The sequence below is a fragment of the Conger conger genome, chromosome 6, assembly GCF_963514075.1.
Source record: "Conger conger chromosome 6, fConCon1.1, whole genome shotgun sequence".
Taxonomy (NCBI): Eukaryota; Metazoa; Chordata; class Actinopteri; order Anguilliformes; family Congridae; genus Conger; species Conger conger.
Genome location: NC_083765.1, coordinates 30850761 through 30868203, shown reverse-complemented (window position 1 = coordinate 30868203; position 17443 = coordinate 30850761). Strand labels below are relative to the sequence as shown.

The 17443-nt window shown below is 39.5% G+C and overlaps 3 protein-coding genes across 6 annotated transcripts in view; 1 reads left to right on the top strand and 2 right to left on the bottom strand.

The window, feature by feature from the left end:
* Positions 1 to 1199, top strand: part of lef1 (lymphoid enhancer-binding factor 1) — a 42731-nt gene extending 41532 nt beyond the window's left edge. For all 4 annotated transcript variants that reach the window (XM_061246686.1, XM_061246685.1, XM_061246687.1 and 1 more), the window contains one exon: positions 1 to 1199. This exon is cut by the window's left edge and continues 37 nt beyond it. Coding sequence is in view for 1 of the 4 variants with exons in the window: in XM_061246687.1 (XP_061102671.1) it covers positions 1 to 43 (43 nt within the window). In the remaining 3 variants the exon portion in view is untranslated.
* Positions 1200 to 5357: 4158 nt separating this feature from the next.
* On the bottom strand, positions 5358 to 8972 carry hadh (hydroxyacyl-CoA dehydrogenase). The gene is made up of 8 exons (XM_061245897.1): positions 8765 to 8972; positions 7996 to 8124; positions 7634 to 7791; positions 7091 to 7217; positions 6636 to 6725; positions 6426 to 6498; positions 6088 to 6204; positions 5358 to 5713 (listed from the first exon to the last, which is right to left on the bottom strand). The coding sequence occupies exons 1-8, from the start codon at positions 8879 to 8881 to the stop codon at positions 5595 to 5597; spliced, it is 930 nt and encodes a 309-aa protein (XP_061101881.1). The 5' UTR covers positions 8882 to 8972; the 3' UTR covers positions 5358 to 5594.
* Positions 8973 to 11145: 2173 nt separating this feature from the next.
* Positions 11146 to 16176, bottom strand: LOC133130564 (cytochrome P450 2U1). Its single transcript, XM_061245228.1, has 5 exons — positions 15627 to 16176; positions 14613 to 15266; positions 14150 to 14311; positions 13620 to 13787; positions 11146 to 13158 (listed from the first exon to the last, which is right to left on the bottom strand). The coding sequence occupies exons 1-5, from the start codon at positions 16042 to 16044 to the stop codon at positions 12869 to 12871; spliced, it is 1692 nt and encodes a 563-aa protein (XP_061101212.1). The 5' UTR covers positions 16045 to 16176; the 3' UTR covers positions 11146 to 12868.
* Positions 16177 to 17443: the final 1267 nt, after the last annotated feature.

Sequence of the window (17443 nt, the reverse complement as noted above, 5' to 3'; positions counted from 1 at the left end):
GGCAACAGCTACGGGCCCCCTTTTAGAGATGGAAGCCTGTTAGACACCACACGACCACCAACCCGAGAGGACCCTCACATTTAATGACACGTTCCTCCTGCAGCCGTCGCTATGGACACCCTAAAAAGACTATCACAGCTGTAAAGACCCATACTAGTGCACAACACACACATTCACAAGAAATGCTCAGTCACTGGTGCTCGTTGAGCACAGCCCCTGAAGTCTCGGTCCATTCCACACAGCTGTTTGTGTGTTATTTTCAGTTGTGACACCTCTGTCCTGTTGTTCGGTCCAGTCACGTCTCTCATGCCACCCGGTCACCTAATTTCCACTGGACTTTTGAACCCACGCCCAAGAAGTTCCACCCCCTTCCTTTCCGCCCTCCAGACTTTCATGAGGAACATGGGAATGTATGTACTCTCAAGGAGACACTCCAAAAATTCAATTTTAAAAGCCCACATCGGCGCACAAAAGGATCACTGTCGAGGACAAGCTTTTATTTTAGGTTCAATTTTATTTTTTTTGGTATTTTTTAATTTCGTGTTTTTTTATTATTTCATTGATGTATATTTTCAGTGGTTTCTGTTATTTTTAATTGTTTTTATATCAGAATATTCTAAAATAAGCATTGGAGACATGAAAGGCATTTTTATTTTGTTTCTTTTTTCTGTTGAGGCATAATTGCAGAAATGAAAAAAGGGTTCTTTTGAAAACTATTTGTAACAAATAGTGAGTCTTTTGGATATATGTACCATAGAGTTCAGTATGTGTACTTTTAAAAAAATAATAAACATTTCAGAATATGTTTGTTACCTGTCTTTGTATTTTTGCAGGTGATTTTTGAACGAAGACAGGGAGTAGGTGTTCAGAAGCCTATATTTTGTTGTTATAAACTGACAAATGAAACAAATATATATAAATATATATTTACCCTAGCACTTGGCTGCCTTTCCTTTATTGCAATGTACTTTTTCCTCTTTCTGGTAGTTAGTAGTGTGGTCTCTCCCATGTTTATTTCATGCAGGCTTTTCTGTAATGTCTTTTTGATTTAATAACTGATTAATGCATTTTTATCCTATGTCTTATTTTTGAATCTGTCACCTTGGTTCAGCACTTTGCTCCCAAGTGGTCACATTTGATATGTGTTTAAACATGTTTTTTTAAGAAAAAATAAAAGAGGCAGCATTGACTGAACATTATTTCTGACCTTCAAAATGTTTGTCACAAATCACTTCCGCTTATAAGGGTCTAGTTTTTGGAGCTTTTATACCCCAATATAAAATTAAATATGCCCCCTCCCTCCAACACACATGAATGTTGTGTATATTATGACATCTTGTACTCATCAATGAGTCGCGGCGATGGAATTCGTTCATGTGTCAACAGTGTCATCTAGTGGTAAAAAAACAAAACAATACAAGTGTCAAGAGCAGGCCATTCTGCTCCATTTAGAATGTTCCTATATCCAATATCGGGTCTAGCACTGCGCATGCCGATTTTTAAGAAGCCAAAGGTCTTTGCTTTTGACCCTTGCTATTCCATTAATTAATACCAGAATGTGAAAACTACAGCCACAAATGTATATAGTCCCTTCAGAAAGGCCAATTCCCTTGTTTTTGCAATACACTGAATACATTTTAAATAATTTCAGCTTTTATTTCCAAACTGAACAAACTGTTGCATTCTTCTTTTGTGATGCTTTTCCAGGCTTTTACCATAGCCTCTTTCAGTTGTTTTTTGCTCCGGGGGGTTTTTCCCTTCAATCTCCTCTTTAGAAGATTAAATGCATGCTCAATAGGGTAAATGTCTGGTGATTTACTAAAACCTTCAATCTAAAACCTTCCACTTTTTCTTCCTAATGAAGTCCTTAGTTGTGTTGGCAGTGTTTTGGGTCATTGTCTTGCTGCATGATGAAGTTCCTCCCAATTAATTTGAACGCATTTCTCTGTTGGCAGACATAATTTTTTTGTAGACTTCTGAATTCATCATGCTGCAACCATCATGAGTTACATCGTAAAGACAAGTGAGCCCACTCCAGAAGCAGCCATGCTAACCCAAGCCATGACACTTCCTCTATCATGCTTCACAGATGAGCTTGTATGTTTTGGATCATGAGCAGATCCCTTCTTTCTCCAAACTTTGGCCTTTCCATCACTTTGGTAGAGGTTAATCTTGGTCTCATCAGTTCATAAAACTTTGTTCCAGACCATTGGTGCCTCATCTCTGTACTTCTTTAAAAATTGTAATCTCGCTTTCCGATTCTTACTACTGATGAGTGGTTTGCATGTTGTGGTATAGCCTCTATATTGCTAAGTCTCCTTCAAATGGTTGATTGAGATACCTTCTCCCCTGCCCTGTGGATATTTTGCGATGTCACTGACAGATGTTTTGGGATTTTTATTCACAGTTCTCACAATGTTTGTCATCAACTGCTGTTGTTTTCCTTGGTCGACCTGTTCAATTTCTGTTGTTCAGTACAGCAGCAGTTTCTTTCTTTTTCAGGACATTCCAAGTACAAGCTATCCCCAATGCTTCTGCAATTCCCCTCTTTTCTAAGCTTCAAAATGGCTAGCTTTTCCCAAAAACTCTCTGGTCTTCATTTTGGTTTATCTTTTCTAACACAAATGCAGTCTTCACGTGTTCAACAAGAAACACCTGTCAGTTACATGTTCCAATGTTTTGCTCACCTAAAAAGTGGGTGGTCTGATACAAAAGGGGATATGTTCTAAGCTGTTCTCAATTAAAAATACCAGGAAATTAAAAAACTGAAATTCTGTCATCTCATGTACATCTTTTGACCTCAAACTCTTGTCTTCAGTGTGTAGCAAAAACAAAGACATTGACCTTGCTGTTCCAATACTTTTGGAGGGGACAGTATTTATGTTCTTGCTAACCTGAGGGAGCACAACTTTTAACATTAAACGTTTTGAATTTTACCTTCAAAAATTTATGACAAATTTTATTTTTGATTGTAGAAATATTTCACATTTATTGTGCTGTAGCTGATGGTTGGTTAAGGACACCATGCAAGTCAATGCAGTACCAGATTTTAATGAAGAAATTAATTCATTTATAATTCATAAAACTATTGTTACAATAATGTATTTTGCCTCAAGTACATGACAAGTACATTATGTTTAATATTAACCTTTAAAATAGGACCTCATCTTGTTTGAGCTACTTTTGTTGATGATGCAGGGAGTGCTGACCATGAGAGAAGCTGGACTGTGATAGAGTGATAGGAAAAAAATTTTATGCTGCAGAAACTCCTAGGTCCTAGGAATTGTCCATACATATTCCAGGATTCGGTCCTCAAAAAACTGTCCAGCCATGGAGTGGGACTGAGTTTGGAAAGAAGGTGTACTTAACTGAACTTGTCTATGCCAAGAATGACACTGCTCCCCGCAATTCAAGGGCATTGTTACCGAGGTCAACATGTCTGAAGAGATCCATTTGATAAGCTCAGTCACAAATGAATGCATTTTATTGTGGAACCATTGACAAGGAAATGCATTCATTTGGTACCTTCATAAAGCAATAAGGAAAAGGGTGATAGGATTGCAAAAGCATTGTTTTTAAATTACTGTACAGCCATTTTAAAAACACCAGAGCTAAGTGAAATTGAACAATAACAACAACTGTACAGGGCTGTGAAAACGTATTCCTCATTTGCTCTATTATTGTATATTTTTCACACTGAATGATTTCAGATCTTTAGACAAAATGTAATATTAGACAAAGGGAACCAGAGTGAACTTTGTTTTTTTACATTTAATTTTGACCCACTTTGATAAAGTTAAATCATTTTTTGGTTCATGAACTGCTCTTTTCTGCCACAGCATCTCTATTCGAATCGGGACTTAACTAAGTCACTGCAAAACTTTGATTCTTTTCAGTCAGTTAGATGTGGACTTGCTTTTGTGCATTGGATTATTGTCTTGTTACATAACCCAATTGCACTTTAGCTTCAGCTCATGGACAGATTGCAAAACAGTCTCCTTAAGAATTTTCTAGTACAGAGCAGAATTCACAGTTCCTTCATAATACAAGTTTTCTAGGTCCCGAGGCAACAACGTATCCATACACCAGCGTGAAATGTTATACTTGCTTTATGCCAGACATAATGGGACCCATATCGCTCAAAAAGGTCCATGTTGGACTCTTTTCTGTCTACAGAATATAATACAGGCTTGGGGATCATTGAGGTTTTTATTTTTTGTCTTTGCAATTATGAGATGAGCATAGATGTTTATCTTAGCTAGTAGTGGTTTCTACCTTGCTACTCTCAAGAATTCCTTCTTTGGCCAGTCTCTTTCTTAATGTCATGAACACTGATATAGCTGAGGATAGAGAGGCTTGCAGGTCTTTGGAAGTTCTTCTGGGATCATGCGTGACTTCCTGGATTAGTCAACACTGTGCCCATGGAGGGATTTTGGCAGGCCAGCCACTCCTGGGAATATTCACCACTATTCCAATTGTTCTCCATTTGGAGATAATGGCTCTCACTGAGATTCGGTGGAGTCCCAGAGCCTTAGAAAAGGCTTTGTCACCCTTTCCAGGACTGATATATTTCAACAACTGTTCTTTCATCTCATGAAGACGTTTCCTTGGATCATGGTATACCTATGATTGTGTCTGAATTAAAGCAGTTCTGCAAATAAAAGTGGACTAAAATACTTCCACAGCGATAAGAAAGACTAATATCAAATTATACTGGGTGTTCGATAGCAGTTATTGCTGCTAAAGGTGGTGCTACCAGTTTTTAAGATTAAGGGGGCAATTACATTTTCACAGGGGTTTTGTCTAAAAATACAAACAATAGAGGAAACCAGGAAGGAGAAAGGTACTTTTTCACAGCACTGTACATGTTTGACAACATACTTGTATCAAAAAAACCAGTTGGCCACTGCAGCCACTTTCACATCACACCCAGTTGTAAATAATTGACACTGCATTTTGAATGTGCAATCTTGGCTGTGATTAGCTTCAGAGATCAAGTCAGTTCCCTCCTATTGCAAGTTATACATTTATCCCTCTATCACACAACTGCCTGAATTCCACTCTCGCATAAGCAGCTTGTTTAACCCATTGGTGAAATATAATTTACTGTGATATACGTTACATTTAGAGCATATTGACATGTATATTGTATATTTACAACAAAAAGCAACATATTTACAAAAATGTTCCACAACTGGGTAGTTAAATTCTGTCATTTTGGTATTTTGGCTCCCTCTTGTGTTACCATTGTGTAGGCTACTGTGATCCTCTTTGTATTGTGAAGGACGACATGTTTCACTTGTGCCTGAGAGCGAATAATGTGTCCACATATGTATAGCAACTAAAAGAAGTAGACATTTAAAAAACAATTCCTTTATTTTCATACTACACTGCGCGATAGAAAGACTTTGGCGTGCACTAAATAACAACAGTTAAGTGTTCAGAAAGGCACTCCGTGTTGCACCTGAATTTTCACAATTTCACTGAAACAGCCCCTGAGTGCCTCGGCCTCTAGCTTTGGGCCGGAGCACACTTACCTTGGGCTGATCTCTCTGAAAACACCAATGCTCAGCAGCCGGTCATGCCATAAAGTGCTACTTGTACTTATAGAATCCTTCTCCAGTCTTCTTCCCAAACTTGCCCTCCTCCACCAGTTTGTTCAACATGGGGCTCGGGTTGAACAGGGGGTTCTCAGGGTCCATGTCATGCCAGCCTGGAATGAAGACCACATCACAGTAACATCAGCAAGAGGGAAACAACATTCATTCTAGACATAGCATTCATTCTCAGTTATGCTAACATGAGTAAACGTAGCCTTCAAACCTCCCCAAACTCCTAAGGGGACCAAACTCACTTAAAGTTCATAAATGAAAAAATGACATTCATATTATACGATGAGTTGATAAAGATAGTTGCTACATACCAAAAATTCTACTCAAGGGTCTGAACCTTGCTCACTAGTACTGACGCAAGGCATAAATAGAAATGTTTTTTGCACCAACATGAATAATGCTAAACAGAAGTATTAATACAGTTATCGCTGTTCCTTTCAGGGAAAGGCAAGGATAATATCTTGTTAAAAACTACCATCAATGATGAACTTTGCAGTGTCCAGTCCAACATAATCAAGTAGCTCAAACGGGCCCATGGGGTAGCCGGCGCCAAGTTTCATGGCCACATCGATGTCTTCCTTTGATCCATGGCCTGAGTAAAGAAGAGATTCAGAAGGACTAGAATTATTATCTCACACACAGGGCTGGTGTAGTTGGAAAAATACAGATTTTGCGCCATCTGCACCAACATGAATAATGCTAAAATCAATACACATAAGGACCTGATATTTGTGTGGAAACATTCTGTGAAGATTACTAATAAATGCTTTTATTAGAAAAGATGGAAGCAATATGATCAGCAGTGAACTGTACCTTTTTCGTGTAGTCGGATCGCTTCCATCATGTAAGGCACCAGGAGGCGATTCACGATAAATCCAGGAGTGTCCTTCCAAAACACAAATGACCACATGGCAGATACAGAGTTAAACACTTATACAGTGAAATGGATGATTACTGTCAAGGTAATACCAAAAATAAAGGTAACAATGTTTTAAGAACAAATAATCATTCAAAGAAACATACTTTACAAGACACTGGATGTTTTCCCAAAGCTTTGCTAAAGTCGTGGAGAGCATCAAAGGTGGCCTGACTGGTCATTGGTGTTTGAATGACCTGAACAGAACATCACAAAAAATGGTTCAGTCCGCTTCCACTCAAAATAACATCAAGGTCACACACTGATGCTCAAAACACAAAAGTATTTGATTTTCTGTTTAATTTATTCCTATTTTATCAAAGAAATTACTGCATTAGTAATTAGTAAAGTCATTTTGGTTCATATTTATTATATGAGCTTAATTCAGCACAAGGGCTCATACATTCGTCTTACATAGGCTTCCAAATAACGTCTGAAGTTAACCCAAGTCTGCGAGAAAGCCTGATGGCAAACATGAAAAATAAATTGCGTAGTTTTTAAGAAAAAGTCATTGTTAATCATTTGACATTTGTCTGTGTAAATGTTTGGCATGGCAACTCACCTCCACCAGTTTCATCAAGGGAACAGGGTTGAAGAAGTGAAGACCTCCAAACCGGTCCAGCCTGGCTGTGGAGCTGGCAATGTCTGCGATGGGAAGAGATGAGGTATTGCTTGCAAATATAGTGTGCCTGACAAATCGGAAACAAGCACAAGAGATGGTCAGACACAAACTGGTTATACTACATATCTTAAGTATGTGATGCATCATTGGGAAGTCAAACTTACATTTACAATCTTAGGTATTTCTGTCTAAGAGAAACACAGCAATCTTATACAATATTTATCTCAGGTGTCTGAAAAATAATAGCTTATTGCACACCACTCTAATATTATGCATTAGTGAGAAATAACACATAAGTAGCATCTTAGGTAGTAAAGTATTACAAAGTGTTAAACATACATTGCTTATATCTGAACCAATACATTGTTATTAATTACTCTGAATATTATCTGCATTGTACTGTGATAATCACACGCATTGCATGGGATTGCCTAAACATTACACAGTAGTTTCCAGGAAGGAAAACATAGGAAGGGGACTCACTCAGGGGCCACTTTGTCCAGACTACCAAAGAGGCCCTGCTTGACCTTGAGGTTCTCCACTATGGCCTCCAGTACCAGGTCGGTGCCAGGAACAACTGATGCAGCATCCGTGCTTGTCGACACATTCTTCAATATCTTCTGAACGAACTCTTCTCCTGCCTGGAGCACCAAGAGAAGCACCAAGAGCAGATATTCATTCATCAATATCCAATTCGGAAATCCAAAAGCCAATCGCTAAAAGCTAAACATGAAGCTTTATGGAGCTTATCTGAATAAACAAGTAAGCAAACAGAGTAACAATGAAGTAATCTGGCATATTACTGCTGGGCGAAAGCTCTATGTTTATGTGCATGATAAACTGACCTCCGGTTTGTCCGCAAACTTCTTCTTGACGATTCTTTTCAAACTGCCCTCAATACCTTTGATGGACTTCTTCAAGATGTCATCGGAAGTGTCCACCAACACCACTGAGTGGCCTGTGGCTGCAGCAACCTTACAAAGACAGTAGGAAAATGGGTAAATTGATTGGAAAACCATCATCATCTCACTCATCTTTCAGTGTAGATTCGTAAAAACCAACGCTTCCAACTAACGCTGGTTAAGCTAAATTTACAAGGAAATGGAGCTCAGTAATGGCAGGGAGTTCCATTTAAATGCAGCTTGAGACCATGGGAGGATTCCTATGAATAAATGTAAGTATAACGTCATATTGAACAGTTTAAACATTATGTAATGTAAATATTGTGTTACAATCAGTTCACCTCCAATAGACTAGCTGGCAAATCTAAACCACGTTAGCTAACTGGCTAACGTTGTCTTAAACTGACACTTAGCTAGCTAACTTGCTATCTACTGAGCAAACAAAAACAACGAAGGAAAATAAACTGGAACGGGAAATTCTGTAGGTATAACAATACTAGCCATGCCGTGACAGTAAACTAGCAGGCTTCGTTGAGTTTTCACTTGCTGGCTAACTTGTGAATGATCAAGCAACAAAGTAGCTTAGCTAAGGCTAACTCGGTTAATGCTGAGACCATTGCAATGTCATTGAAACATGCTTCAGCAGTAGCTACGTTGCTAGCAATGCAACTGTTCTTATCTAGTGTACTAAGTTAGGCAAATATAACTGTACCTGCGCAATGCCGGCGCCCATCTGTCCACCTCCAATGATCGTAATGTGTTTAATCGCCGCATTTCGTACTGCGGTGGAGGAAAGCGTTCTAATAAATTGGTGTGTGCCGAAAGCCATGATATTCAACCGAGGCGTAAAGCTGGTGCAAATGGTGTGGAAGTTATGTGAAGACAGCAGATACGACGACACTCCAAAAAGGTCGCGGAACTCCTGATCACGTGACATTTCGATCCCATTCATGACCTTTACCACAATTCTGGCTGGTATCTAGGGCAACACTTGTTCCAACTCACAGGTATTACTTTTTATCCAAAAGATATAGAATTACGTACAAGACTATGCCTTTCCTGGCGGGTTACAATGCATGGCACAAAGGTAATACAGTGGTGTGAAAAAGTGTTTGCCCCCTTCCTGATTTCTTATTTTTTTTGCATGTTTGTCACACATAAATGTTTCAGATCATCAAACAAATTTAAATATTAGTCAAAGACAACACAAGTAAACACAAAATGCAGTTTTTAAATGAATGTTTTTATTATTAAGGGAGAAAAAAAAATCCAAACCTACATGGCCCTGTGTGAAAGACTGATTGCCCCCCCTCTTAAAACATAACTTAACTGTGGTTTATCAAACCTGAGTTCAATTTCTCTAGCCACACCCAGGCCTGATTACTGCCATACCTGTTCTCAATCAAGAAATCACTTAAATAGGACCTGCCTGACAAAGTGAAGTAGACCAAATGATCCTCAAAAGCTAGACATCATGCCGAGATCTAAAGAAATTCAGGAACAAATGAGAAAGAAAGTCATTGAGATCTATCAGTCTGGAAAAGGTTATAAAGCCATTTCTAAAGCTTTGGGACTCCAGCGAACCACAGTGAGAGCTGTTATCCACAAATGGCGAAAACATGGAACAGTGGTGAACCTTCCCAGGAGTGGCCGGCCGACCAAAATTACCCCAAGAGCGCAGCGACGACTCATCCAAGAGGTCACAAAAGACCCCACAACAACATCCAAAGAACTGCAGGCCTCACTTGCCTCAGTTAAGGTCAGTGTTCATGACTCCACCATAAGAAAGAGACTGGGCAAAAATGGCCTGCATGGCAGAGTTCCAAGACGAAAACCACTGCTGAGCAAAAAGAACATTAAGGCTCGTCTCAATTTTGCCAGAAAACATCTTGATGATCCCCAAGACTTTTGGGAAAATACTCTGTGGTCTGATGAGACAAAAGTTGAACTTTTTGGAAGGTGTCCCCCCCATTACATCTGGCGTAAAAGTAACACCTCATTTCAGAAAAAGAACATCATACCAACAGTAAAATATGGTGGTGGTAGTGTGGTCTGGGGCTGTTTTGCTGCTTCAGGACCTGGAAGACTTGCTGTGATAAATGGAACCATGAATTCTGCTGTCTACCAAAAAAACCTGAAGGAGAATGTCCGGCCATGTGTTTGTGACCTCAAGCTGAAACGAACTTGGGTTCTGCAGCAGGACAATGATCCAAAACACACCAGCAAGTCCACCTCTGAATGGCTGAAGAAAAACAAAATGAAGACTTTGGAGTGGCCTAGTCAAAGTCCTGACCTGAATCCTATTGAGATGCTGTGGCATGACCTTAAAAAGGCAGTTCATGCTTGAAAACCCTCCAATGTGGCTGAATTACAACAATTCTGCAAAGATGATTGGGCCAAAATTCCTCCACAGCGCTGTAAGACTCATTGCAAGTTATCGCAAATGCTTGATTGCAGTTGTTGCTGCTAAGGGTTGCCCAACCAGTTATTAGGTTTAGGGGGCAATCACTTTTTAACACAGGGCCATGTAGGTTTGGATTTTTCTTCCTTAATAATAAAAACCTTCATTTAAAAACTGCATTGTGCTTACTTGTGTTGTCTTTGAATAATATTTAAATTTGTTTGATGTGAAACATTTAAGTGACAAACATGCAAAAAATAAGAAATCAGGAAGGGGGCAAACACTTTCACACCACTGTATTGCTAAGCTGTAGCTACTAACTCTGTGGCTGGTGTGTTTGGGGACTTTTGCGAGTGATTCACATTGTATTACCTGATATATTTACTGTATGAGTAGCGATTGCTGGTGTTGCGAGACTAGGACAGCACTGCTTTCACACATGCTGACAACCAAGTTTACTGTCCTCTTGTGACCAAATTAAGTTTGCACTACCCCGTTAGCCTGTTACCCTTTTAAACTTTAACATGCTGTAATGTAGGGGAAAATAATTTGTGTAATTAGTAATGTTTGTATGCATTGCAGTACATGTTTTCTTTTAAATAAGTAATAAATCACAGATTTAGCCAGTTATGAGCTCATTTACACAAGGACATACAGCACTGCATAAAAAGAAGGATTACAAAGAGTTATAATGTTTATAAATAGTTGATTTTTATTAAACACTACTGCCTGAAGTAATAAAAAGCAGGCTTCATTACTTTTTCATTCAACAGCAAACCTGGCTCAACTTAATAGTATAGTAAGTATAAAATAAAGCCAAAATATACTAAAATACAGTAGGAAACAAAATCATATCAAAATCAACTACTATTGTCCATCTTAACTGATAACAATGTCAAATTTCCCTGAGTACATTTTCAAAGCAACAGTTCAAAATAAAACTAAGCATGCTTTCATGGGACAGGGAGACTGGTCAGAATTTAGTGGGTGAAAGAGGTTCTTGAAGAATACCTGCTCCAGAGATCAACACAACCTCAGACTGGAGCGATGGTTCACTTTTCAGCACAACAATGACCCGAAACAGAGCAAAGACAACGCTGGAGTGGCTTTGAATGTCTCCGATTGTCCTGGAATGTCCCAGCCAAAGCCCAGATTTAAAACCCAAAGAACATCTGTGACGAGACCTGAAGATGGCAGTTCACAGACACTTCCCATCCAATCCGACAAGAGTTTGAGAGGATCTGCAAGAGAAAATGGGATAAACTTTCCAAATCCAGGTGCGCAAAGCTTGTAGGGACCTCCCCAAGAAAACTCAAAGCTGTAATTGCTGCCAAAGGGGCTTCTACAAAGTACTGAATTAAGGGTCTGAATACTTACAGTATATAAATGAGAGATTTCAGTTTAAAATTTTTAATACATTTGCAAAAATGTCTAAAAACATATTTTACTTTGTCATTATAGGTCGAGTACCGATTGATGGGAAAAAATTTATCAATAATTCATTTATCAATTTGAAACTAAATCTACGACACAATACAATTATCAAAAACTGAAGGCCACTGTATATCAAATACACACCTTTAAAGTGCAAGAATACCACACTAAACGGAGTCGTGGACTCTCAGTCTTATTGTCTATCTGAACATTTCTGACCAGAATGTCTGGAGAAAGTTAAACTGACAGGGCAAATACTCATACCACTTGTCAATATGATGTATTCCTGAATCCTGAATGCCTGCTTTCACTCCATAACTTCCAGATTTATACACAGTTACCCAGTTTGGTCCAATTTCCATTATATCACTTACCCATTTTTCCTTAATTCAAATGGAAAGCCATCAGTATTCACGGACCAGCCCAGAAAGGTTCTTACAAGCTTATTTGAAAACAAAATGTGAAAATAATATCCATCATAAATATATGATATATATAATATATAATATATGGTGCAGGTCAAAATTCACAGCAGTCACAGATGAAGTAGTTGAAAAATATCAAGTTTTGCTAAATTTGTGCAGTTCAAAGTAGGAAAAATATTTTTATCCAAGGCTAAGGTGCAAGTGCAATGTTGATTGATTTCAAGTTTGTGGCAACTGGATCCATGTAATAATAAATAATAAATAATAATAATAATAATAATAATAATAATAATAATAATAATAAATGATTACAGCAATGCTTGCCTTTTGCTACCACTAAGTGTACCGACTGCTTACTTTGCCTAAAAGCTGAATGGTATCTAGCACCGTTTCAAGCCTGGTCTTGAAAACACACAAGTGTTTCTGCCTCCACTACATGTCCTGGCAAGCTATTCCACCCAGTGACCACTCTGTGTGAAAAAAGACTTCCTAATATCTGCACAGCATTTATCCTTTGCCAATTCCCATTTGTGCCCTCTCGTTCTGCTAACAGAACTCACCCTGAAGAACCGCCTGTAGAATAACTACCAGAATAACCATTGGCCATAGAATAACTAACAGAACAACCATCGGCTGTAGAACAACTAACAGACGTCAGAAGGTCTCTGTGACGTGGAGTCACGTGGACAGTGAAAGGGCGTGGGGACAGTGTGAGACCAAATCGGCCTTCCATGGAGGGAGGTGGCAGCCCGTCTGGGAGCCTGAAGGTGAATGCCTGCATCAGGTTTGAGAACATCAGGAAGAGCTCCATCTTAGCTAGCTGCTCGCCCATGCATAACCTGCGGCCTGGAAAGAGATGTATCAGTGCATCAACATTCCAACATTCAAATGCATGTACCGTTTTAAAAATCGCCAACCTCTAATATTTATGTGGTTCAGGAGCATTAAAATGTCATTATGGTAGTGAATCAGCGTTAATATTAGGCATACGGTCCGTCACTATTTCAGTAAATTGCATCTTGATCCTGAAAATGCTACTATATACTATATATCATTTAATTCAACTGGCGGTTATTTAATTATTTTCTTCCTGACTGCAAATGAAGTGTCACCCTCTGTCTAGAAAACACCGGTGTGGTTGAGATTCAATCCAGGATCTATCAAGGATCTATTCCCCCAGTTTGCCCTGAGATTTCTTTGTAAATAAGGCCTACCTTTTATCTGTAGAACAGAAATTAAACTATATTGCTTATGGTTATATATTTGTGCCATCATGTCTTCTATTGAAACTAGAACATAAGCAATACCTATTCCAAATGGAATGAAATATTCTTTTCTCAAAATTTGTCCATTTTTATCCAGGAACCTGGCTGGACTGAAGTCATCTGGGTTTTCCCACACATTTGGATCTCGGTGGACAGACCAGAGGTTTGGGATAATCACTGTTCCCTTTGGTATGGTGTATCCTCGAAACTCTATATGGAAAACCCCAAAATAAAATGTATTTAATGAGGGTAAATATGCCTTCTTTCACTTGTATACAGTAGCTTTGCAGAAAACAACAAACACCAGAATTCAATGGGATGAAATTGTTCAAAATTGGTTTGACTTTGATACACCCAGTTATTAAGGAAGTGCAGGGATCATATGTTACTAGGGATGGAAACAGTGTTATTTAAATGGATACATGGAAAAATTCCAGAAGTATTATTTTAATCACATCCCATACATATCACTAAAGGGCTTGTAAAAAATATACCTAATGACATGTAACCACTGTGATTGGTTCTTTCCTCTGCTGTGTGGCCTATTACTGCAGCCCTGTTGATGATCTCACCTGTGGTCTCTGAGGCCATGTGAGGTATCGCCAGGGGGACGACTGTAGTCATCCTCTGGACCTCCATAATAGTGGCTTCAGTGAAAGGACAGCTGGCCTTGTCTGTCAGTGAGGGGACCCTGTCTGACCCCACAACCGAATCAATCTCTGCCTGAACCTTCTCTATGAAGCAAACAGAGAAACATCCAAGCAAGATAAGTGACCCACTCTGTGTGTCCACGTAAAACCTCAGATACTGTTTTTTTTTTTTTTTCAAACTAGCCATTAATGAATCCATTACATCTGATCAATCAGGTCAGATCAGATCAGATTAGAAGAGATCCAATAGGCTGATCATGTACAGTAAAGTGCTTTTGCAATTCCTCGCCATATGAAACTACAGTACCCACAATGCATCAGTAACAGTTCCACTGAAAAACACTGCCTCTAATACACATATCAGTATATATTATGGGGTAGATACCTTGAATGTCTGGGTACACAGTCATGTACAGCAGCATCCAGAGCACAGTATTGGTGGTGGTATCAGTTCCGGCAATGAAGAGATCACCAATGATGTAGAAGAGATAATCTTCCGAGAAGCTGGTTTCCCCAGCTCCCATACTCTCCTGCTGCTGGGCCGTCTCCACCAGGTACATGTCAATAAGGTCACGGGGGCTGTCCGGGTCCAAACTGGACCTGTGCTGGCCGATGATTTCCTTCAGGAAGACTGTGATGTCCTTCTCCACCTGCCGGATTTCCTTGAAGGCCCCGAAGGGCAGGTGGTAGAGCCAGGGGAAGACGTTGATGAGGATGGCTGGGCTGTTGACACAGAGCTCCAGGCCCCTGGCCATGAGGTCCAGCAGCGTGCGGAACTGGCGATCGCCATGGTGGAAGCGCTGACCGAGGGTAATGGAAGAGATCACATTAGACACCGCGTTGCTGACGAGCGGTGCTAAGTCCACAGCCGTCCCCTCTCCGTCTGTGTACATTCTGAGCAGCTCATTCTTGACGACTGCCAGCTCCTCCAAGATGCGGGGCTCCAGGCTCAACCGGCCCAGCCCAAAACTCCGTAATGTCATGTGGCAGAACTTCCGCTGCTGTCTCCACACGGGACCATAGGGGGCAAACACTATACCTGAAATTAGGAGCACATTTTCAAGTGCCCCATCAACATTACCCCATCTTACATGATTCTGCCCTCAGTATGTATACAAATTTCCTCATCATCTTTTTGGGCAACATTGAACCAGTATTTCTACCTTTTATTGAATAATATGTGTAGCTATACAGTATATTCCAGGTAGTGCCATGGACTATTATTCACAGAGCTGTGTGTCTAGTAAAAAAGGCTCTGACAAAGAGACGAAACAGAACAGCAACAGCAGACAGGAATGCTTTAACGTTACTAGAACACACTACATGCATGCATACGTTTATTCGGCTAGCTTTTTTTCAGATTGCAGTAAGTCTACTTCGCAACTACTACTGTACTTACCTTTCCGCTTAGTCATTATAGTTACGACAGGAACATTAGGTCGGTCCGAAAACACGTCTGCTCGATTTGAGAGGGCGTCCCTGACGATCTCGTAGCCTGTCAGTATAACTATCAGTTGACTACCAATAAAAAGGCTGTAGATATTGCCATACCGTTTTGACAGGTCCATTAGAAAAACCTGTGGGGATGCAGAAACGGATTTCCTATGCTCTCGTTTTTGACCTACACACCTTTTCAAAACAAAACTTGGGACAAGAAACTGTCCAAAATTGCCTATCAGAGGCCAGGGTTTCGGACCAGGAGGAATGTTACAGAATTTTCTTTTTTTTAATATGTGTAACACAAAGAACACTGCTAAAAACACGACCAAGGCCACCAAGTATACCCCCGAGATGTAACACATTGTAGCTCCTGCCATACTTGCCTCAGCATGGCGTTAACTTTAGTCGACGTAACGCTTTATAATATTAAATGCACGTATCTTTTAAAAAACAGTTTATCCATAAGATACTTGATTCACGTCACAGCAGACATATCCGATCTGCGTATGTTTTGGTTGAGCAGCGGCTACATTTTCTATATCTGCTCTTTGATTGGCCGGGAAAAACAGTAACGCTCATTGGCCGACTAGTGTAGTGACCGAAAAAGGTGGGTTGACCCTACTTTTAAGGGAATCTGTCAGCTTTCATTTGGCAGTATTTATATTTTACATCCATATTGGGTGATCCGTGTAGGAATTACAGCCCTTATTTGATTCTCATGTTGAGAGCCATCCAATTGTCCAATTGCTCCCCTAAAATGTGGGACTACGTTTTAAAATGGCTGTAATTCCTTTACAGATCACCTGATATGGATGCAATACTCTAAAATGAAAGCAGATAGTCTGAACTTTAACCTCATTTAAATTGTTTTCTTTCCAATTCTATGTGGATTACAGAGCCAAACAGCAGAAATACTTACAACTTATACTGCACTGTGAGATATGTTTCTGAAGCCTTTGTAATATGTTAGTTCTTTAGATTGTCAGACAGCCTGTGAGATAATTGTCTCTGCTTATCCTAGAAGGGGGTTGCTAGCACATTCCGGTCTTACAGCAAGGTCAACAAGGAGTTCTAAATGATAATATTCCTTGGTTGTCAGCATCATGTCTTCCTTGTTTTTGTTTTTGTTTTTGTGTGTATAAGAGTCTAACTATGTCTGATTCAAATCAGAGAGCCGGTAAGCACCCTCACTTTGTTATTTCTCTGCAAATAAATAGAAAAGTTAAACTCAACTATATTGTTGTTTTACTGTGGCTCTGTTTCATCGTACGATGCTCACCTGTGATATGTAAATTTTTTTTTAAAAAAACCCCTAAAAGTTGTATGCAGTAAACTGTAATTTTTCTGAAAACGGACAGCACAGTAACAACAGTAAGACAGATGTTACATGTTTCCCATCATTTGAAAGGCCGAAATACTGAAGGGAACTGATATATTTTGCTTTGTATCCCAGTAATACTTCCCATATTTAAGATGTTTCTGACAATCTGTTGTTTTTGTTTTCTGCTATTTGACAGGCACACTATATTTGCAAGCAGTACCTCATCTCTCCCCATCGCAGACATTGCCAGCTCCACAGCCAGGCTGGACCAGTTTGGAGGTCTTCACTTCTTCAACCCTGTTCCCCTGATGGAACTGACGGAGGCAAGTTTTCTTAATCATTGTGAAGTTCTGTCAAAAAACTTTCCACCAATCAGATCTGCTAATTTTAGGTGGACTATCATTTCTAGTTTGTATGTACGAATAAGCAATAAAAGGGAATATTAGGAAGTTTTC